Raw genomic sequence first — 22,452 nt, forward strand, 5'->3', positions numbered from 1 at the left:
ACAAAGTGCAGTGGACCAAAGTCTCGCGAGAAAATATGGAGCGCTCTCAGAGTAACTAAATGGGAGCACTTATAACATTCGTTTGGGATTTATTTTACTATTGTTGCAGGGGACACTCGCACTAAGTTGGTTACATAAACACTAAATAAAAATGGCCAAAGTCATTAAGCTTCAATGATAAATCAGAGTATAACAAAAAATTGGTAAATACATGCATGTGGTTGTTTTATTTTCAGGTCCCCCATACTCATCCACAGGTGTAATAAGAATTTCTTTTTGAAACTCCTGTCACCTCTGGAGTATTCAAAATTGTGCCTCATGGAATCTGGTTCCTTCAGCCTTTGCTCTGGTTTATGAAGACTTCCATCTTTAAAAATGATTGACTTCAGGTGTCGCTTGTGGGCCCCTCTAAAACAAAAAAAGTTGGCCAATAAGCATGGGTATATAAATGCACAACTGATGTGAATAATTGGCTACATATAGTGTTTTTGTCAGTATGATAATTCTTTTCAAAATACATTTTTAAATACATTTCTTTAAAACAAATGTATTTATAGTGGAGAACCATCAGGTTATCAGAGAAGTAAGAAGCGGAAGCATTTCCCTTGATAATGCATGATGTATCTAATGTAGATCAAAGTATTTTTGGACTTTGAAGGTCAAATACACTTCAGGATTGCTGAACCTTCTGCTGCTGAATTGTACAAGTAGCGTGATAAGATATAGGCCTATAATTCTATATCTAAAAAAAAGAAGCAAGAACCACCATGCAAGTAAATAACCAACAATTCATTTAATAATTAATCTTTGTGGTTTTCTTTTCAAGGGGAACATGGTTTAAAAGGTATAAAATTGTTTTATTCAAATAATTCACCCCAAATGTCCAGTTCTCCATGTCAGGGAGTCCCTTCAGTCCTGTTTTTATGCAGGCGCAAGACCCACAATCCTTTTGTTTTTTACTTTTGTCTTGTCCACATGATGTCCCATGCATCCATCCACTGCGCGAGGCATTTTAATCATCACAGTTGCCTTTGGGCTTTCTAAGTCCCTGTCATGATTGAAACATATAAACACACATACACACACGCGCATACACACATACAGTTTAGACCTATCGTCTCAAGTATAAATATTAAGCAGAGTCCTCAGTGACACAGAAGCCAGACACTGACTGTTTTTTGTTTTTTTGTTTCAGCTCGTAGCCATTACATGTCAACAAATGGACGCGAGAGCTCTGGGTGCTTTGCATTTGCTGGATCAGGGACATCTCTAACGTATGACTAACATGGGAGTGCATTTGATAATACCTGAAACAATGACAATATAACATAAACAGTGAATATATTTATTATAGAAGGTAATTAATGTTAACAATAACAATTAAAAAGGCAATATTACTATACTACTATATTCTTGTCCAGCTCACTCTCACAGAGCTAGGATAGAGGAAGATGGGGAGACAGCTTTTTTTGAGGGGAAAAATATTACCCACAAAAGATGTACAGTTCATATTACCACTGAATCTTTAGGATTAAAACAATGGACATTTTTGATGTTATAGATGTGACTGTTGAGGTGGAGGAAAATGTAAAACCGTTCTTTTCATTTTTTTCCTTTCTTTCTTTCTTTTTTTTAAAAACATACAAGAATGTTGTTTTGTCGAGCTATGAAAACCCCAAGTAACAGCAGATATTTCCCTAATCTCACTGCCAACTTAATAGACACTTTATTTTCTGTTTGCACTTCGCATCCGCCGCCTCACCACTTCAGGGAAGATGTAGAGCCTCATTTGGTGTGCACCAGAGTGCACTTATGTCTGAATGTATACAGTTCCATTCCTACTATAATTAAAACCTCCAAAAAGGACATATATAGGTCTCTTTCCATTAAATTACAGATAATGGATATGCTCTGAATCAACCACAGGCCTTCTTTAAAACAGTTATGAACCATGAGCACATTAACAGAGTACCTTTAAAATTGCACTGATAGAAGAAACCACAGTGAATGCATGAGCGGCCTCCAGAAGGCTCTCTTGTCCACAGCCTGGCCCTTCCAAGAGGGTCAGGCATGTTTTCCTGCACAGACTTTTCCCTTTGCAGGGAGAGAAGCTAAAAACAAAAGACAAAAAAAAAAAAAGAATAATAGTTTCAGCACAGAAAAAAATAGTTCTTTCCCCCCCTTGATCTCCTCCAGTCTTCCTCCCTGTACTATCTAGATTCGGCATCTTTGTGGGCGCTAAAGAGAGCCAGGTCAGCCACCCCGCCCAGTCTGGAAGGTCTCGGGGGCGTGTTGGCGCGGCTGGTCACCGAGGGAATGAGGGGAGGGGGCGCACCCACCAGGCCAGCAGGAGTCTTGGTCAGGATGCCGTTGGGGATGTGCGACTGGTGCAGGGGGCCCAGGCGCGAGTACAGCCCCAAGTGGTGCGGCGACGTGGAGGCCCCTGGGCCGTGGAGGTGCGGGTGGGAGAGGAGGCCGGCGTGCAGCTGCTCCAGGTGGAACGCGTGAGACGGACTGGGCAGGTGGGGGTTGGACAGGTGTGCGTGGGGATGCATGCTGGAGAAGCGCGCCCGCTCGAAGTCCTCGCGCAGCATCTGCGACCGCTGCTCCTCGTCCATCATGCCGCCCCCGGGACCCCCCATCTGGTGCTGGTGCTGGTGCTGGCGCTCGAAGTGGTGCGCCATCAGGCCAAAGTCCGGCCGCCCCTGCGCGGAGGCGCTCGAGGTGGGTGGCGTGGCCACGCGCGGGTTGTGGTGAGGGTTGGCGGCGGCCGCCGCGGCGAGCGCCACCGCCCGCTCGGCCTCCATGATCCGCTGGGCCTGCTGGTGCTGCAGCAGGCGGGACAGGTGCGGGTCCGAGCGCAGCGCCAGGTGCGGGTCGGCCCGCAGCGCCATCTCGCGGCGCTGCTGCTGCTGCTGCTGCTGGGCGGCCAGCTCGCGCCACTGGTCCCAGGGGAAGGCGTGCTGCGGCTGCACGTGGCCCTGCTGGTGCTGCAGGTGCTGGTGGGCCATGAAGCGCTCGCCCGCCCCGCCGCCCAGGAAGGCCTCCAGGGCCACGGCGCGCGAGCGGTCCAGCAGCGAGGGGTGGTGGTGCGGCGTGAGCGGCGGCATGGGCACGCCGGGCGTCGGGGTGAGCGACAGGCTCGAGGAGGGCGTCGACGGGTGGTGCTGGTGGCGGCTGCTGGGCCGGTCGTAGCCGTGCGGGGGCAGCGGCTCCTCCTTGCGCTCCTCCTTGACCTTGACGGGCGGCATCAGCATGCCGGCGGGCAGGTTGGGCGGCGGCGGCTTGGAGACGGGCGTGGTGCGCTCGGTCTTCTTGATCTGGTGCGACGTCATGGTGGAGGAGGTGGACGAGGACGAGGAGGGCGGGCCCACGCTGTCCCGCTGGGAGGAGTGGTGCGGGTCGGGGCCGCCCGCCGCGTGCGGCAGCTGGGGGGGCGCGTGGCGGGGGAACAGGTCCAGCGGCGAGGACGCCAGCGAGGTGGAGGGGGGCGGCGGCGTGGTCAGCACCGAGGAGGACGACGAGCGCGGCCGGTCCGGCGCCGAGGAGGACGCCGTGGCCGCCGCCAGGGGCCGGGACGGCGGCATGCTCGAGTGCAGCGTCCGCTTGTCCATGTCGCGGTCGCGCTCCCGCTCCCTCTCGCGGTCCCTTTCCCGCTCCCTGCTGGGGCCCTCGGACGGGCCCCCGACGCCGCTCAGCGAGGCCCCCAGGCCGTTGATGTGGGAGATGGGCGTGTTGCTGCGGTGCTGCTGCTTGATGGCCGGGGCTCCGGGGGACATCCTCATTGGCGGCCGGCCGTACAGCATGTTGTCCCTGAGGAGGAGGACCCAGGAAGAACGAGACATGGTTAGATTTGACTCCCTTAGAAACCTGTTATTCCTGTTTATTTTCATTCAGGTGCCAAGCACAGACAGCGAGCATTTCCATGAGGTCATTTGAATCTATAAATATAAACTAAATTAGCATCATGTTGTGTCGCAAATTCAAACATGATAATTATTCATTTGTATTAGTCATTTGAAGTTCAACTTACAGCCAACAATCCCCAGAACAAGCTTTGTGCAGTCATTATGACTCCCCCTCAAGAATATTGGCGTAGATATAATTATTGTTCTAAAGTAGGCCTTTAATGTATGCTGCCTCTTCTCAGTACTCCACAGCTATAACCACCTGTTTATGTGTCCTCACAAGGCAAGAAGGTCAATTCCTTTGTGAAATCACTTACTAACTACAGAATAAATGACATTCATTGTACATTAGGGGTCTTCAGTAGCCTGGCTATCACCAGATCTATTTTGAGATTGAACATTAGTCTGGGGAGTCTGCACTGCATTTCTACTGCACAAGAGGCGTAATCAATGGGCCTACTGCAGTTCAAATGACTCTATACGCTTGGATAGTCCTTCAACCAATCAGACCAACGGTACGGGTGCGCCAGGTGGATAAGCCAGTTTGTGATTGGTCCTCGCAAATTTGTAATGGAAGCAGGAGGGATAAATGTGCTGGTTCCCAGCCTGGGCTGCAGGGCGAAATTCAATCGCCGGCAGATCGGGCTGGGTTTACCCAGTCTAGGTCTTCAGGGATGGATTACTGAACGTGCCTACTGGGCCCAGACGGGCCTATTTGAAGTCGTAGCTATGTTCCCTCTACTCTTCTCTTTCCACAAAACTCATCAGAAGTCATCATTTAGGGGTTTTTTTCAACAATTTATTTTAGGGGAGCCTCTGTGCCCAGTGCCTCATAATCTGTCTGTGCCAGTCTTGCTCAGTGCATCTGTAAGGCCATTAAGCTCCAAATGAAACCCATCAATACGTCATTGCGAAATAGACATCAAACAGCAGCAAAACGGGGGGGGGGGGGGGGGGGGGGGTCACACTCAACTCACCTGTCCCTCTCATCTTTGATGTGGGGCACATCCCTCCTCTCCGGCTCCTTGGGCCGCTCCCGCTCATCCCTTTTCTCTCCAGGCTTGGCCCAGGGAGGCCCGGAGGGGAACGACGGAGGCGCCACGTGCAGGCGGTTCCAGGGGTCGTGCGGGTTCCCCATCCCTCCTACTGTGGGACCAGTGGCTGAGTCCTTATGGCCAAACACAGAGCTAGCTGCTAGGGAGGAATGTAGGGCGAGATGAGAGGGAGGGAGGGGGAGGGGGAGAGAGAGAGAGAGAGAGAGAGAGAGAGAGAGAGAGAGAGAGAGAGAGAGAGAGAGAGAGAGAGAGAGAGAGAGAGAGAGAGAGAGAGAGAGAGAAGAGGGGGAAACAACAGAGAGAGAGAAGAGCAGGAAAGGAAAAGAAGAGAATGAGAGGGAGAAAGGACAGGGATAGAAGAGAAGAGAAGGAAAGGAAAGAGAAGGAAAGGGAGAGATGAGAGGGAAAGAACAGAGGGAGAGAAGAGAAGGAAAGATAAGAGAAGGAGAAAGTGGGAAGGAGAGAAATGACAGTAATTACGTTAATCACTGTAATTCTTGAGTTTGTGTCACTTTGATATCCAATTTCATTATCTCATAACGAGAGACACGTAATGCAAATAAAAGGCAGACTGGTGATTAACTTCAATATTCTACATGCTCCAGATATATATCAGATACTTTGGATACAGTCATAGCCTTACTGCCACAAAGGCCTGGATCAAGGACCATATTCATGAAGCATTTACAACTGGATCTTGCACTAATCTCAGTTGAGTCTTCTCTCTGCCATGCCTTTTCCATAGGAAAACAGGCCTCGCCTTTAAACTGTTTAAAGGACCATATCAATATCAATACCAGGGCAGTGGGGGGGTAGCGTGTTTGCGGCGGGAGACTCACCCAGCGTGGGGCTTCCCAGTCCACCAAACGCACCTGAGCCCAGCGCTCCCAGTGGAGTGAAAGGTGGTGAACGTCCATACGGATCTAAAACAAACACACTCGCGTCAGTTTTGCTCAGCCTTAGAGGCCTAGACGCACTGCGGTGGGTCAGAAAATAAGTATCTGGAAACCAGTTTTACCAACCTGATTATTTTGACTAAGACAAACAAAAGACAAACAGAGTCACAAACACTACAGGGTAAACAAAACATCAGTTGTGAACCCACGTGAGGGAGACAGTATTTGTTTAAAAATGTATGTTCTGTGGTGCCTCAAACTCGTTTGTTAGTGGTTGTTGAGAAGAGACAGGATGAGAGCTGTGACTGTCTGGTACTGTGAGCTACGGCTGAACAGCACTGCGGGCACAGCCGCACCCGTGGAGAGTGCTCGCTTACCCAGGTGGGCAGCAGAGGTGAGGAAAGACGGGTGGGCCGCTGTCGGCGGTATGAACGGGGAGGAGGTCGGATTGACTCCACCTGAAGGGACACAGGGGTCAACACACACACGTCAACTCCCCACGCCTCGCACATACAGAGGACTGTGCACAGGACAAGGCAAACTACTGCTGCATTGCTGACGGGAGGGTCTCTGATTACCTCTTCAGTTTAAAAAAAAAAAAAAAGAACAGAAAAAGAACAGTAACAGGGAAGGAGGTTCTTTTCAATCTCCCATGCAATTTCTGTTTCAATTCCTCTTTATTTTAAGTCATCTCCAAAGCGTAGCGTCCAGGGATACAGAGCAGGCTCTTCAGCGTTTTCTGTCGAAAGCTGGCATTATTGGAAGGCAGGGACTTTGGACGATACCCACCGTTGGCTGCGAACAGGCCACCTGGCCTGGTCAGGTCGTGAGTAGGGGGTAGAGGTCCTCCGAGGACCCCCAAACCTCCCAGTCCGCTCATGCCACCAGAACCGGGCAGACGGGTCAGCAGGTCATTACGGAAGTCTAGCTTGTGGGGGTCTGCCTGCATCAGCTGAGAGAGAGAGAGAGAGAGAGAGGTTCAAACATTTTCAACACTCAGTCTCAGAATAAATAGTAGACCACCCCTGTTCTTTCTAGAATCTGTATTCAGGTTGTATTAAAAGTGTAGGATCTAGTGGAATATTGATACGAGACTCCACTGGAAGTTTAATTTCAAGCACGTCTGCTCAGTGAAGGACTGACCTTGACTTTCTCTTGATGCCGGAGGATCATCCAGGCCACGCGGACATGCATGGCACACCACTTCCCAGGCTTCTGTTCACAGAGAGGTCACAGCATTCAATTAATCACAGATGAATGGTCCAGATTGTTATATAGCATTTATTATCCACTTGAAATGGTCCCAAGAGATGCCACTGTCAACTCTGACCAGAGGCTCAACTTGTCTGTTTCTATCTCTAATGCACACATAATGACTAAATTACTAATCTGTAATCTGTTTTACAAATACTTTCTATGTGTTGACAGCGCATTTCTCACTTTTCAATTTCCAGCAAAAGGGAAAAGGGGGGAAATGTCTTTGAAGGACATTTAAGAATTCTGACACACAAAAAAACTGTGGAACCATTTTTGAATCAAGCAGCAAGTCTGTGTGTCGCTGTCTTATTTAGGAATGTCCCTTTTAAGATATAATGCATGTCTAGGTTTATAACACAGGTTTATTCAATTAGTTCTAGTATGGTAGTATTTCAACTGTATACTACGGTCTACACTGCACTACTGTCTAGACTGTCGTGTCTATGCACCACCTGTCTACTTTGTATATTACATTGCACTTTTTCTGGTTCTAGCACTTCTGGTTAGACGCAAACTGCATTTTGTTGTCTTTGTTCTTCTACTCTGCACAATGACTATAAAGTTGAGTCTAATATAATCTAATTCATGTTAAAATGATTGACATAAAAAAAAGTATCAATGCTGCTTACATTACTGACTTTCAGTGATGCTGCAAATGGGTCTGTGAGCTGTAGAAACAAAGAGAGTCCGGTGTCAGGTGTTTCCATGATATGGAATAGCAGTGACAACAGAACACAACACAACACAACACGCTCCAGATGCCAAGTTTGGAGAAAGGTCATGATTCAGTATGCGACCCTAAACCAACGTAACTACAAATAACACTGGGCATGGAGATTGGCACAGGCCAAACAACGTGCAGCTTACCCGTGGATCTTTGGGTTGCAGATGGGGGGGTATGACCCCCAAACGAGCGGTCATCTCTGGAGCCGCCCCCTGAAGGGCAACAAGCTGTCAATCATAGCACAGTACACATTTGCGACAGGTTAACAGACACGGCAGAGGAACCAATGGGGAAGAAAAATGCTCTCCAAAGACTCTATAACAGAGTTATTAGACACACATTGTGTGGATCATCTTTGGGAGGGTGAGCATAAGTCTGTGTGTGTGTGTGTGTGTGTGTGTGTGTGTGTGTGTGTGTGTGTGTGTGTGTGTGTGTGTGTGTGTGTGAGACAGAGAGAGAGAGAGATTGTGTGAATATGAATGAATCATACACAGTTGGATTCAGACCAACTTATCTCTTTATCTCTGTACGGAACAGTCAGATGAGGACAATATATCCAAGTCTGAAGGCAGGCGTCAGCCCCAGGTGGACGTGACCAGGAGGCCTGTCTCCGCACTCCACCCGCTCTTACGAGCCGCTGGGCTGAGCCTCTCCAAGGAGCGCCCATCTTGGCAATCTCGCACATAAAAAAACAAGAAGTACTTTGACACAACAAAAACTGATTGAACTGATAACGGGACACTAACCTTCGGCTGGAACGCGCCTTGCAGTGAGCTGAAGGGGCCGGTAGGTGGGAGGACCGGCTGGATTCCGGGCACCTGCGGCGGGTACTGTGGGAAGTACTGCAAACACAGCAAACACAAACGGCCGAGCCTAAGAACACATCCACACTCACGCCCACACTTATGTATTAGTGGCAATGCCCTCTGAGGCGAAACATGAAGGTTGTGGCAGGGCTAGGATGGCCCGGCAGGGGTCCAGTGGCCTCTGCGGTCATGGTTTTCAAAGGTTGTACCTGTCTGTGGCTGATACGTACAGCAGGGTGCCTGAAGAGGCTCTCCATCTTGGGCCCTGGGTACTTTTCAAACTGTAGGAGAGGCAAAAGAAGAAAACAAAACAACATTAGATGTTTAAACAGAAGCAAAAGTCACTATTCATGTCAATTCAGTGTTAACTGAACAACAACTTTCAAACAGCTGGATTATTTTGCCTTTGAAGTGCTTGTTTATAAATCTATGATATGTCCAAGTACAATTTCTTTATTAAATTACAAATCATTAATACATCAAGCGTTAATAAAATTGGGGGTAGACTATTTTTTCATGATCTATGCCAATACTATAATACAATACTACGCCTATACAGTAGTCTAATAGTTTGCACAGACTAACACCCTTTTATCAACACCATAAATAGTTTCGATGCTTTAAATAAACATGCGTCCATCTTCTCCACCTCAAGAACAAACACAAAATGATTTCCTTATCACCAGCACAAAGTAAACATTTATGACCCTGAAGCAGTTCAAACTACTCCCTGCACATCTTGAACACACCAACAACAAACAACACAATTTCAATAGGGCTCGGGATCATGACGTGAAAACTTCGCGGGCGCAGCCATATTGGCAGCTTCACTCCTTAGTTTACTATGGATTACTATGGATTTACTCCCGCCTATTAGTGTGTTCCTGATACTTAGTTTTTGCCTTCTTGGTTGTATGTTGCTGTGTAGTGGGGTGTAACAGTGCAACCCACGATCGCAAGAGGAAAAGAATTAATCGCCACTATATTTCTGCTCCTTGTCTTCTGCATCTGAATGAATGGATATTACGTTCGGTGTGCTACCAATATGTCGGCGACATTCCTAGAATGCAAGGCGGGTGCCCGAGCCCTATGGACTGCCATGGACTACGAGCGGAGCACAGGCTCACCAGGGGAGGCGCGGTGGCAGTCGGGTGCAGGAAGTGTTGGTGGGTGTGCGTGTGCTGGTGCTGGTGGTTGTGCTGATGGAACTGGTAGGACATCGGGGGGATGGAGGGCTGCGCCTGCGAGGGCCTGGTGGTGGTGCTGGACGTGGCGTTGGACACCGAGGGGCCCGTGGAGCTCGAGCTGCTGGGGGCAGACGAGCGTCCGTCACGCTCCGCACCCTGAGATGGCAGGTACTGGGAGTTCAGCTCCTGACGTAGCCGGTCTTGATCTGTAGGAGGGTGGGTGAGAGAGAGAGCAAGAAACCATTGAAATGGTGACATTTTCATTTGAGCTGAACTGTGTAAATGACTGAGGTCTACCATAACAGGAAGACTGACAGAAATCTAGAATGAAGTATTCACTTTATTCCTCAGCCAAATAATGGGCGTCACTATGACGCTTCAATTCCCCAAAAAAACAGTTTTCTATTACCGGCTGACGCTGGATTGTATTGATTCTAAGTGGTTTCATATGATGGTAGTCTTACTGGAAAACAGTGCCTGACTCATCCATGTTAAAGTCAGTCAGTCATGTATTAAACAGAATATACCTACTGTATCTATATCATTGAATTAAATGCCTTTATGATTATTTACTTGTCAAGTTCATTATCCGTACCTCCAGGGGGAAAAAAATAACAATGTCGATGAAGTTCACCAGATATCATACACAGATATACAGGAAACATAATAACATTTTGGTGGATGGTTATCCTAATCTTCCGCAAGCTTTATGTATAACATCATAGCATACCATTTACCATATCTAGGTGATATTTATTACCACAGCAATACTTGCACTGACAATATAAGTATTGCAATATTAACATTTCTATATTACCAACAAATCGACAATGTCCATCCCAAACTGTAAACTGAATGGATTGCACTATCCGAAGGACGAAAACTAGAACTGAAGTAGCAAACTAAAATGATATAGGTCTCGTGAATAATACCTGGATGAAATAATGGCCGGTCAGTTTATTACAGCCATGTGCAATTTGTAGTTGCAACTTCAAACTGCTCATTCCACTTTCAAAACAAGCAATTGTTTACAGCAGGGCTATTCAATTAGTTTGTAATAGGGGCCAGTTCATGAAAAGTATCACAACTGAGGGGCCGGAGAAATACCGCTTGAAATATGAGTAATCACGTAATGATACAATAAACTACAACAGCACCAATATGGGTGTTCAAATGTTGCATTTTGTAAATGCATAATATTGTTTTTTTTGTTGGTTATTTGTGTTTTGGGAATATTTCTGCCACAGGCCCAGCCTACCACAGTGGTTGGCCAACATTGGGAAGGTGACACTGGATCTATATTGCAATATGTTGCATTTTGAAAAAAGCATAATAACGTTTTTGGTGGTTATTTGTTCTATTTGTGTTTTGGGAATATTTCTGCCACCGGCCCAGACTACCACAGTGGTAGGCAGGCATTGGGAAGGTGACACTGGATCTACATTGCTAATATGGTTATGAAATCTGTGATAACATTAACAGCAATGGAATCTGAGCTTTGCACAGTAACTGCTAAGTCCATACAATTTCCAATGGGTACAAACAGGTTTCAAACGGTGCTCAAAAGAAATAAATGTGCGTAATCGGTCGCATATTTAACTCTTCTCAACATACGTGCACATTTAACGTTCCCACCATTTAAATTGGATGAACGTGTTCACAAATCAATGTTAGCCTACTTACAGTGGACTTGACATCAAGGCGATGGATGTGTAGTTTCACAGATTCACACTGAAACTATTTGCGTGGTCAAACCCGTTAAAATTTTAGTAGCTTACTCCAACGTAGTGGCAATTTACCTTGAAACTAAGCTAAAAAGGAACTTATGTTCAACTCGTTCTAAACAGTACGTGCAATTGGCTGAGGTGCAGTGGCTGCAGGACTTCCGAGCGAGTGAGCGCATGAAACAGATGATGCCACCAAAGTTAAACTTTTAAACCGACTCCTATTTGCCTCAATAGCTACATTACGAGTGGCGATAGCTACATTACGAATGTTTTCGCGAGGATACTGGAGTGGAGAGGCACACTACCGGTGAGATTTCATGCAACAAAAATGCTTCATGCTTTGAGGAAAATAACTTGGATTTGGCGCACGTCAACATGTGACGCTGCGTAAAAACGAAGCAAGGCACAAGTAACGTCTTTGCATAATAACCAGTAACACAGTAGCCTACAACGGCAACGCACCACACAGAACATAATAATGGAGGTACAGCGATAGGCTACACTGCGAGTAGCGCCTATAAATTGTGTTTTCCACCAGCTATTTACGTCTCTACCGAATATAAGGATTTGCTTATATAACATTAGCCAACACTTCGAGGGCCACTACAAAGTATCTCGGGGGCCGGATCCGGCCCGCGGGCCGCTAATTGAAGAGCCCTGGTTTACAGAGTGGATCACGCAGCCACACCAATCGAGACAGCAGCTACATCCTATCCTGGATCTGTGTAGCAATAACCCATGGAACCTTACCTGCAACTGAATGACTGGACACCTGCAGTAGAGGAGGTGGAGGGGGTAGCCCAGGAGAGTAGGTGCGTGAGCTGGGGCGTGACGGGGGACGGTGTGGTCCAGGGGCCCCGGGGCCTCGGCTGTGGGACATGGCCACATTGATGGAGGGCGTCGGGGGCCGCATGGATGAGGACGAGGCCGTCGAGGAAGATGGCGGCTTAACTGAGGTACCGTTCCTGCTGGAGAACACATAATTACAGCGATTTCTGCTCAGATTCATTCGGTTTCAAGTCATGATGCAATGACGGGCCGGTAATTCTCTTTCCGGGTCCAACGGCTTTCAGAGCCACTCGATTTTCTCCATAGACAGTAAAATAAAAAATCAGATTTTTGTTTTACCCTCACTCAAACGGAGGTGACGGTGACAAGGTTTACAAGTTATGAAAACCGGCTGGCTGCACTAGTAAACATTTTTGACAAATAAGCTGTAGCACCCGCAATGTCGGACTTAACAACCGGATAGAGGTTACAAAATATGTCTATGTTTATTTTTGCTAGCCTTTCACGTGATTCTCTCCCAAAATCACAGGTTGATATTTACTTCCAATCTTCATAAAGGTCAAACAATTATGACTTAAGAGCAAGTTGACAATTGAGCATGCCTCCACTGATGAAAGTTAATTAACCAATTAATCACATTAATAACACTTCTTAAACCCATCATGACAGCACAAATGTCAATACACCCTCCCTCACCCAACCGCAAAAGCAATTGACACCATCACACATCTGATGTTGACCAATTCATCACATAGATAATGCTTATTAAACCCATCATGACAGTACAAACGTCAACATACCCTCTCTCACCCACAAAAGCAATTGACACCAACACACACCTGTTGTTGACGCCCATGCTGTACGCATTGGAAGTGGGACGACCGGGGAAGGTGAGGAAGGGCTTGTGTTTGGGGCGGGGGGAACTGCCGCCACGCTCCTGTGACCTGTGATGCAGGCCGTGGCCGTGGCCGTTGCCGTTGATCTGCTCGGCCAGGGAGGAGACCGTGACGGTGGACATGGGGTGGGACGGAGGAAGGCAGGACAGCGAGGATGAGGTGGAGGTAGACAGGGGCTCGGGGTAAGGCAGGTCCAGACTGCGCTCCTGGCTGCGCTCCAAGCCAGACACGCGGGGCGTGACGGCCAGACGGGGAACCCCACTGTGGGTGGGCACCAGCGGGCAGCCATTGGCAACAGACGATGCCATGCTCGACGGCACTGGGTCCACTGCAAGTTAAAGAAACTCACATTACAACTAGGCACTAGGCAGGGAATTACTATGTAACATACAGTTAACTTGGGGACTGCAATTCTCAAAAGCACTCTTGATCAATTATCATGACAACTTAAGGAGAAGGTGTTCAAAACTATAGTCCGTCCTTTATTTAACTAATGTCAGTTGTACAATGATGCTATTGGAGAAGCACTTCAGAAGTTAGCAAGGTGACAGATATTCAACATCAAATAATTTAGACAGCGCATAGATAGTTCACGCGCAACAAAGAGAGACACGTCTTGCCTACCTTTCTTGACGAAAAATATTGGGTCCATGTCATTGTCAGAGGCCTGAGAATGATACATAAAATGTTTTTTTAATGATCATGAAATAATAAGTAATAATATACACACGTTCATAATTCACAGAACTTATAAAATCCATTTAAGAATCATAACAAACCTTATCGCCTGAATCGCTCTCAGTGTCACACTGAAAAGTAAGGGGAAGATTATTAGAATATTCCTCAGAAATGAGAAAACAATCACGAAAAGCGGTCACGCTTCTGAAAACCCTCAAGCAAGACATCCATGATTTGACTAAAGTTTTAAATGTCTTTTGTGATTTGCATGTGTTTGAGGTGCATGCAGCCACAGCGACTTTCAGTCTTAAAAAGGCAACAGATAAATCTTTATCTTACTAGTCTTAGGATTTACTGACATATGCTTGTTTAGATATGTTTGAAATATGTCTAAAGTCTGCTTGTGGTCCACAGATCACATGTTTATGCAATCCCATACTGTCAAAGGGCAAACTTACAATGTATCCCGTTTCCACAAAATGGTTGCCAGAGGCCTGAAAAGTAATAATGATAGGATTAATAACATACCTCTTTAAGAGATGTGGTGTTGACTGAACATTATAAGTTTTCTAGTACTTGAGGAATGAGCACCATGCATGGAAGGCCCATATATTACAATAGTTAGACTAAACTTCCACAGGTCAACTGCATCACAATGATCAATTCCTACACATTATTAAAGTATGTTTGAAGCTTTGAGAGGAAATCTGTCTCATCATAGCTTTCATATTACGATAGAGTACTTCTCTAAACTATGTACCACTTTTTTGGTTTAACACATGACTTTATAATCATGTGGACAAAATGATAGTGAATAGTCATCACCGTTTTTCAGCTGATAGCAATAGGGTGTTAAACTCACTCAACTCAGGACAAATTCACATAAAAAAAGATAACATAAACTGCAATGCCTATCATTTCATACAAAGCTTGATGGGAATTTGGTCACAGGGCACATTTGTAAGAACTTGCCATGTCTGTTAACTTAAAAAAAAGAACAACACTGAATAATATGAATGTATAGGCTATCGTGCAAGACGTAGAGACTAATACTCTACCCAAACACCTCACCTCACAGTACATCACTTTCAATCTATACTCTGGTAGAAAAACATCCCAAACCCCATGTGTGGTAACTCTGAATGTGTGCCCCACCTTCTCCTCTCTCTTTCTCTTTCTTTTCCTCTCTCCCTTTCTGTATTTATCCCAGCTGCTGGTGGTGAAACTGGCTGGCGGTCCCTCCTCAGGCTCTGACAGGGGTCCTCCACCATTCTCCTCCGGGCCTCTCTTCCTCTTGCTTCCTCTCCCCATGAGCCCACCAGCGCGTTCTGGAGGCTTCAGAGAAGAGTCCATCTGTGAAAACAATACAACCAGATTCTCACATGACAATTCTTAAACGCATACACAGAAAGAATTAAGGCAATTCTTGGGTTTCAAAAAGGTGACACTTTGCATCAGCACAACACCCTGACCACAGCTGACCCATTGCTAAATTGAAAATGACAGCTTTTCCCATAGACAACAAGACCAAGTTACATATTTGACCATTTTTCATCACATTATACAAACTGAATTAACTTAGTTCACTGTTAAATATACAAAAGGGGCAATTACCTCCAAGGCCTCCAAGCTTATGAAACTGGCAATGGCGAAGCCATCGATTATATCTTCTTCGCAGGACACAGACTCTCTCTTTCTCCGGCGAGGAGGCCGGTGTCTGACACCTGGGAATCCGGGCCGACATTCTCCACCAGCCACACCAAGTAAGGAGTCGCCCCTGCAAACCTCCTGGTCTGAGGCCGAGGACGGAGACGAAGCCCTGCGCTCGGCAAGATCTCTCCTTCTGCGTCGTTCTCTGTCGCGTTGAGAACGGGAGCGACGGCTTTGCCTGCACCCACCGTTACGACTCGGACCGTCCATGTCAAAATGCACTGCACCAATCCAAGTCCAACTAAAGGCACTTTAAATCCCGGTCCGGTCGAAGGCACTCCCTTGCCTCAATATGAATAAACACCTTCTGGACTCGCTGTGGAGTCCCTGTGTAAAATGGCGTTAATAGTCCTGTCTATATTTCAGAGTCTGCCGGAGACAGTACGGCATCAGTGCAGTTCTGTTGAGCCATGTTTTTTGAAAAAACTAGTTGATCAGCAAAAAAAAATCATACAGGTTAAATCCACGTCGCTGTCTTGTTGTCAAGACATGGCTGACTTTATCAGAAGTAATGATCAAAACATTCTAAGGATGCCTCAGCAAGCTAGCAAACATCCCGATAGCTTGCTATGCTGCTAGCTGAGTATCCTTTTGTACACAAAATGGATGCTAACGTCGTTGTCTAACTTTATATCTACAACTGGATTACCGTTAGTTGTCGTTAAAGTGACTCGTCAACGATATTTGATTTTGTCCTCTTGAAACCCAGTCTGATTTACAACTGGCAAATTTCACAACGCGATTAAACGTCCCTTAAAATTATGCCAAATGTGTTAGCTTTTAGCAACAATCGAGCTAGTTGGCCAACCTCAACCTGACGTTTTCACCAGCTAACAGCGTTGTTTGAGTAGTGGGCCACCTTGATAATCTTTCTTACATAAAATTCACAAACACGTTATTAAACTAGTCAGATTATAGTGGATTAAATGAAATAAAAACCACCAGACGTCTAACTGTCTGATTCAGAGTCCCTTCTTCTAACAGTAACTACTATTAGCTAGCAGAATGGTTGCAATGACGACAATATACTCAACATTTACGTTAGCCTTCTTAGCCAGTCAGCTATGTCAGATATCAGTGCTAATTCCAGGGCGGACAAAAATCACCGTCAACATGATACTGAGTTGTTGATGGACAGTCCAGTATTAATAAATATCAGCAACACAGCCATAATCGTTAGCATTTCCTTTGCTATGCTGGCTAAGCGCCATCGGAACAGATGAGGCTAGCAAGCATTTCTTGTTAGCAGAGTACGCCACCTAGCTAGCTAGCTAGCAGGCTTGCTATATGTAGACCATGCCCCATAATTATTTGACTGATCCTCCTTTAAAAATAATAGATAGGCAAGCCAATGAGCTAAAACCGACCACGATTAAAAACGATCAATTTAACAACACTACGTGTTCTATCAACGTTAATGATTCAGGTCAACTTGATATTTGCGATGGACACAAGCTAACAGAAAACAACAGTTAAGCTAGAGAGGTTGCCGACATTCTTTCCATCGTTGAGGAAGGCAGGAAGGATCCGATGCCAATGGTTGTATCAGGTTGTATTATCTTACCAGCTAAGAAAGAAGTGGCTAACAATTTAGCTAGCTAACTGCTTGGATCTAATTAATTTACGTATCAAAACAGTTGGACTAATAAAATGCAACGTAGTCAACTGACACCTATCCATTAAATAATTACAGTTCTTTCGTCCCTCTGTCAATCTGTTTTCATCCGATGCCCATTAAAATAAAAATATCCAAGGCCGAGCAATAAGCCTCGAACTAGATTTACAGACACATGAAACGTCGACCAAACCCCGCATAGGCCGGGCAAGTTCCGCGGCCCACTGTAATCCACTGTGTTGGAGGAAGTTGAATAATCTGCCGACGTCTCCAATCAAATCGAATCAACTTCCACTCGGAGTCTTCACTTGAACACGTAAGATGGTACAGACGAAGGCTGTAACCATCAAAATAATTTTATATATTTTCTACAGTCTTAAATTAGCAACGTATCTCTAGGGTATACAACCCTGGACAGACGAGCTGTATTGTGCTCCAGTCAGGTTTTCTTCCTCTGCAGTTTACGAGAATGAGAGACATCTCAACAACAAATGTGGTAGTAGCGCCATCTGGCAGTTGAACCAGTAGCCTACTTCAAACTGGGACAACTCGACGGGTTGCTCATTCTGCTGCTGGAGGAAACACTGTAGAAGCAGGGGTTGTGTAAAACATTCTGTCTAAAATAGAAACAAACAACTCCGTGAAAGTATCTATTTCGTTATCTCATGACTTTTTGGAATGCCCCATGTAGCTGCATTGGTTTAATAAACGGCCACGCTTCATACTGATGATTTTTTGAAGATTTATTTTCTCTTTTCTTGTCTATGACAAACTGTAAACGTACATAGTCAAAAAACACCGTGACAACGTTAGCGCCATAAACCTAATGCAGAGTCCATCTTTCTTGAGAAGTTATGAGTCCGTAGCTGGTTTGCATCTCTTTTGGCGCTCTTCCCATACTTCCTGGTTTAAGGCCCCGTATACAAACAAACTCTTAGTACAAGGAAAATGAATATTCATGAACTAGTACATGAGGCAATCTCATTTTTAAAGCACAAATTTGAAATCATTTTTAAACAAATAATAAAGACATGAATTCAACACAAATAATATAATACTCTGTCAACACATTAACAATGTAACTTTGTAATGTCAACAATGTCTCTTGGACAGTTACACTCCCACCAGTTACTATGATTTATGATATATTACAAATAAATCTAGTAATTCCTCAATCAATTATGGACATCTGTGAGACTTTTAAATCATAGCCCACTAAATTCCTCCTTTAAGCAGCACATGTGTTTTTAAATGAACTACAACTAAACGTTTCATTTGCTTTCTATGAGTACAACTAATTTATGAATGGGACGTGCAAGTATTGATGGACTAGTAAGCCTTTGACCCTCTTTGTTTAGACTCCTATTTCCTATTTGCACTGAGGCCTTCCTTACTAGGCCATCTTTGTCTTTGAATACATCTGTTACTCTTCCGAGTCTCCACTCATTGCGAGGAATTCCTTCCTCTTTCACGATAACTACATCTCCAGTTTTTACATTTCGCCTAGGAGAATGCCAGCGCTGTCTGAGTGCAATGTTAGCCAAGTACTCTTTCTTCCATCTTCCCCAAAACTGCTCAGCCAAATACTGGACACAGCGCCATCTTTTCTTGGCGTATAGGTCTTCTGCTACAAATTGTCCTGGAGGAGGAAGAGGAACAGTGGTCTTCATGGTAAGTAAATTGTTTGGACTCAGTGGTTCTAGAGCATTGGGATCGTTGATGGTATCAATGGTGAGTGGGCGGCTATTTACGATTGACATTGCTTCGTAGAGGAAGGTTCTCAATGAGAAGTCATTCAAACGCCCACTACTCTGTGAAAGAACACAGCTTAGGACACTTCTTACTGTCCTAATTTGCCGTTCCCATACTCCTCCCATGTGACTGGCATTAGGCACATTCATTATAAAGTCACATTGCTTTTGAGCTAGGTAAGTGGCTAGTCGTTCTTTGTCTAATTCCATCAGAGACTTTGTCAGTTCATTTTTTGCTCCAGCAAAATTTGTCCCCTGATCAGATAAAATCTGTCTTACTGTTCCGCGAATACTAATAAAACATCTCAGGGCATTTATGAAGGAGTCTGTGCTTAGGTCCTCCAGCATCTCTATATGTATTGCTCTTGATGACAGACAAGTGAAAATGAGGCCATATCTCTTATACTCCTTTCGACCTTGCTTAACATGAAATGGTCCAAAACAGTCCATTCCACAGTAAGAGAATGGCGGAGACGGGTCAACACGGTGATCAGGTAGATCTGCCATCATTTGTGTTTCTGTTGGCCTGCGAGCCATCCTACATGACACACACTGTTTAATATGGTTTGCCACAACTTTGCTGCCACTGACAATCCAATATCCATTTGCTCTGACTTCCTTTAGGGTTAGTCCTCTGCCCTGGTGTTGTGTATTTCCATGACAATAATCCAAAATAAGGCGTGTAATCACTCCATCTCTGGGCAAAATTACTGGATGTCTCAGATCAAGCGGTAGATCAGCATTTTTCAATCTCCCACCTACCCTTAGAACACCATCTTGCAACACTGGGTCTAGTTGGTATAATGGATGGCTGCGTGGTAGTTTGCCATTGCTCAGTAATTGCATTTCCTCTTTGAAAGCATGTTTTTGTGCTTGTCTTATGAGCACTAGACCGGCCTTTCTTCTCTCTTCAACACTAATGGGGCCTGTCTGTTTTGTCCTATTTGCTAACCGTTGGATCCGAGCAACAGCGTTTAAAGCAGTATGCCATTTTGAAAAGCGCTCAAACCTGTCTAGAAAACATTCCTCATTCTTTACTTGTGTGTGTAAAATCTGTGTAGTCCTTACTTCAGGGTCTCCCACCATGAGCTCTGGAGTCATCTTTGATGCAACTATCTCCCTTCTCCACAGGAACTCTGGACCAGTAAGCCAGTTTGAATGAATCAACTCTGTCACACTGAGGCCTCTGGACGCATGGTCAGCTGGATTTTGATCAGTGCTGATGTAGCACCACTGCGAAGGATCCGTTAATTCCCTGATTCTCTGTACCCTATTTGCGACAAAAACATGGAACCTACGGGCTTCATTGTTGATGTAGCCCAAGACCACTTGGGAGTCAGTCCAGAAATATTCTTTGTCAACATGAAGCTCTAGCTCTTCCTTTAACATGCTGCTGACTACTGAGGAGACCACTGCAGCTGTCAATTCTAACCTGGGTATGGTTATAATCTTAATGGGTGAGACCCTAGCCTTACCTATAACTAGAGAGCAGTGCACTTTGTTCTCACCTACAACTCGAATATACGAAGCCTGGCCATAGCCAGTGCAGCTTGCATCTGAAAAATGATGCAGTTCAGTTCTTTGGATCTTTCCCACATCAACAGGAGTGAAGCATCTTGGTATCTGAAGATTTGGCAGGTTTTCCAGATCCTTCAGCCAGTTATCCCATCGTGGCACTAATTCTCTTGGCAGTGGTTCATCCCATCCCACTCCTTTCTGGCACATCTCCTGCAATATTTTCTTCCCCAGCAGCAGAAGGGGAGCTAGAAAGCCCAGGGGGTCGAAGACAGACGCTACCGTGGATAGGATTCCCCGACGTGTTGCTGGTTTTTCATCCAGGCTAACTTTGAAAGAGAAATTGTCACTGCAAATGTTCCACCTTACTCCTAATACTGTCTGAATGGGAAGCTCTCCGTGACTGAGATCTATCTCATGAACTCCACTTGCCCGTTCGCTTTCAGGAATTGACTCTAAGACTTCTCTGCTGTTTGAAGTGAACTTATGGAGATGCAGTTTTGCCCTTTTACACAAGCTTTGTGCTTCTTTCACTAACTGAATGGCTACACCCTCCGATTCCACACTAGCTAGGCCATCATCGACATAGAAGTTCTTCTTGATGAACTCGGCCGCTGCAGGGTACTCTCTTTCATGTTGACTTGCAAGATATTTCATTCCGTAATTTGCACAGCCAGGTGAGGATGAAGCTCCAAAGAGGTGTACTTTCATTCGAAACTCCTTTGGCTCTGAGGTCGTATCACCTCCTTCCCACCAAAGAAAACGCAGGAAATCTCTGTCATCAGGGCTTACATGAAACCTATGAAACATCTTTTCAACATCACAGATGACTGCGACAGGATGCCTGCGGAATCTGCAAAGCACACCTGTCATTCCATTCGCTAGATCAGGTCCAGTCAGTAAGTGATCGTTCAGCGCTGTGCCCTCATACTTAGCCGAGCAGTCAAACACTACTCTTATTTTGTTTGGCTTCCTAGGGTGGTAAACCCCTTGATGTGGGATATACCACACATTTCCTGGATTGAACTCATTTTCAGCCTTTTCCGCATCGCCATCATTGAATAGGCCCTCCATAAATTTAATGTAGTCCACTTTGAATTTTGGATTTTTATCAAGTTTCCTTCTCAAGTGCTTCAGTCGCACCAGAGCTAGCCTCTTATTTTCTGGTAGATGTGGACGTGTCTTAAAGGGCAACGGCATTTCCAGGTGTCCATCTGCGTTCTCGTGAACCGTCTTATTCAGCAACTGCATGAACTGTATGTCATCTTGTGATATGCTCTTTTCAAGGTGGTTACTATCTCTGAAGTCCAATTCAAGGGCTCTGATTATGGTGGATGGTGTCAATGGTGGAAGTTCTTTGACTGCTATACGGTGGCACAGGCCTGTTACCTCTGTGGACTTTGCACCTCGGGATGAGCTTCCAACAACACTCCAGCCCAGGTCAGTTTTGATGGCATATGGTTCATCATCTCTTCCTGTGATGACTAGCCGCGGTGCTAATGCTCTGGAACAATCATAGCCTATGAGAAGTCCCACTTTGCAGTCCATTAAATCTGGTATTTCCAAAGCTATTTCCTTCAGGTGATCCCATCTCTCAGCAGCCTTTGGTGTGGGAATGTGGGAGCGCTCAAGGGGAATGAAATCTCTGGTATAGGTGGGTGGCAAGTTGATCCAACTTTTGGATGAAAACCCTCTGACTCTAAGACCACTAACTCTTGCACTCTGAACAATGGAGTCTTTTCCCATCATAGTGGTCAACTTTAATTTGACTGGCTCTGAACTTACTCTTAATGTTTGACACACCTCTTGATCTACAAAGGTGTTGCTACTCTGAGTATCAAGCAAGGCGTATGCAAGTGTCTCTGTTTCCGGAGTCTTAGTTGAAGAAATCCAAACGGGCACTATCATAGATGAGCTCCCACCATCACTTCTTTCTAC

The 22,452-nt window shown here is 45.6% G+C and overlaps 1 protein-coding gene across 8 annotated transcripts; it reads right to left on the bottom strand.

The window, feature by feature from the left end:
• Positions 1–770: 770 nt before the first annotated feature.
• Positions 771–17,691, bottom strand: fbrs (fibrosin). Of its 8 annotated transcripts, none has more exons than XM_062525538.1 (18): positions 15,538–17,691; positions 15,079–15,276; positions 14,382–14,417; positions 14,025–14,054; positions 13,870–13,912; positions 13,189–13,573; positions 12,311–12,525; positions 9,774–10,039; positions 8,856–8,927; positions 8,587–8,682; positions 7,984–8,067; positions 7,746–7,784; positions 7,003–7,074; positions 6,649–6,811; positions 6,237–6,317; positions 5,803–5,886; positions 4,886–5,099; positions 771–3,813 (listed from the first exon to the last, which is right to left on the bottom strand). In XM_062525538.1, the coding sequence occupies exons 1-18, from the start codon at positions 15,841–15,843 to the stop codon at positions 2,211–2,213; spliced, it is 3,987 nt and encodes a 1,328-aa protein (XP_062381522.1). In that variant the 5' UTR covers positions 15,844–17,691; the 3' UTR covers positions 771–2,210. The 8 variants fall into 8 exon arrangements, with proteins under 8 accessions (XP_062381522.1, XP_062381525.1, XP_062381524.1 ...); XM_062525541.1 differs by having other exon boundaries at positions 7,984–8,052; positions 8,877–8,927; positions 12,311–12,528; XM_062525540.1 differs by having other exon boundaries at positions 8,877–8,927; positions 12,311–12,528.
• Positions 17,692–22,452: the final 4,761 nt, after the last annotated feature.

Source organism: Sardina pilchardus, chromosome 22 (genome assembly GCF_963854185.1).
Source record: "Sardina pilchardus chromosome 22, fSarPil1.1, whole genome shotgun sequence".
Lineage (NCBI taxonomy): Eukaryota > Metazoa > Chordata > Actinopteri > Clupeiformes > Clupeidae > Sardina > Sardina pilchardus.

Bases quoted from the DNA above. Each gene is read 5' to 3' on its own strand.
- fbrs (XM_062525537.1), bottom strand. From the start codon at position 15,843: ATGGACGGTCCGAGTCGTAACGGTGGGTGCAGGCAAAGCCGTCGCTCC. The intron at 12,529-13,188 runs GTGTGTGTTGGT...TGTGTTCTCCAG, and splicing joins AGCATGGGCGTCAACAACAG to CAGGAACGGTACCTCAGTTA. The intron at 6,318-6,648 runs GTGGGTATCGTC...GTGTCCCTTCAG, and splicing joins TGGCCTGTTCGCAGCCAACG to GTGGAGTCAATCCGACCTCC.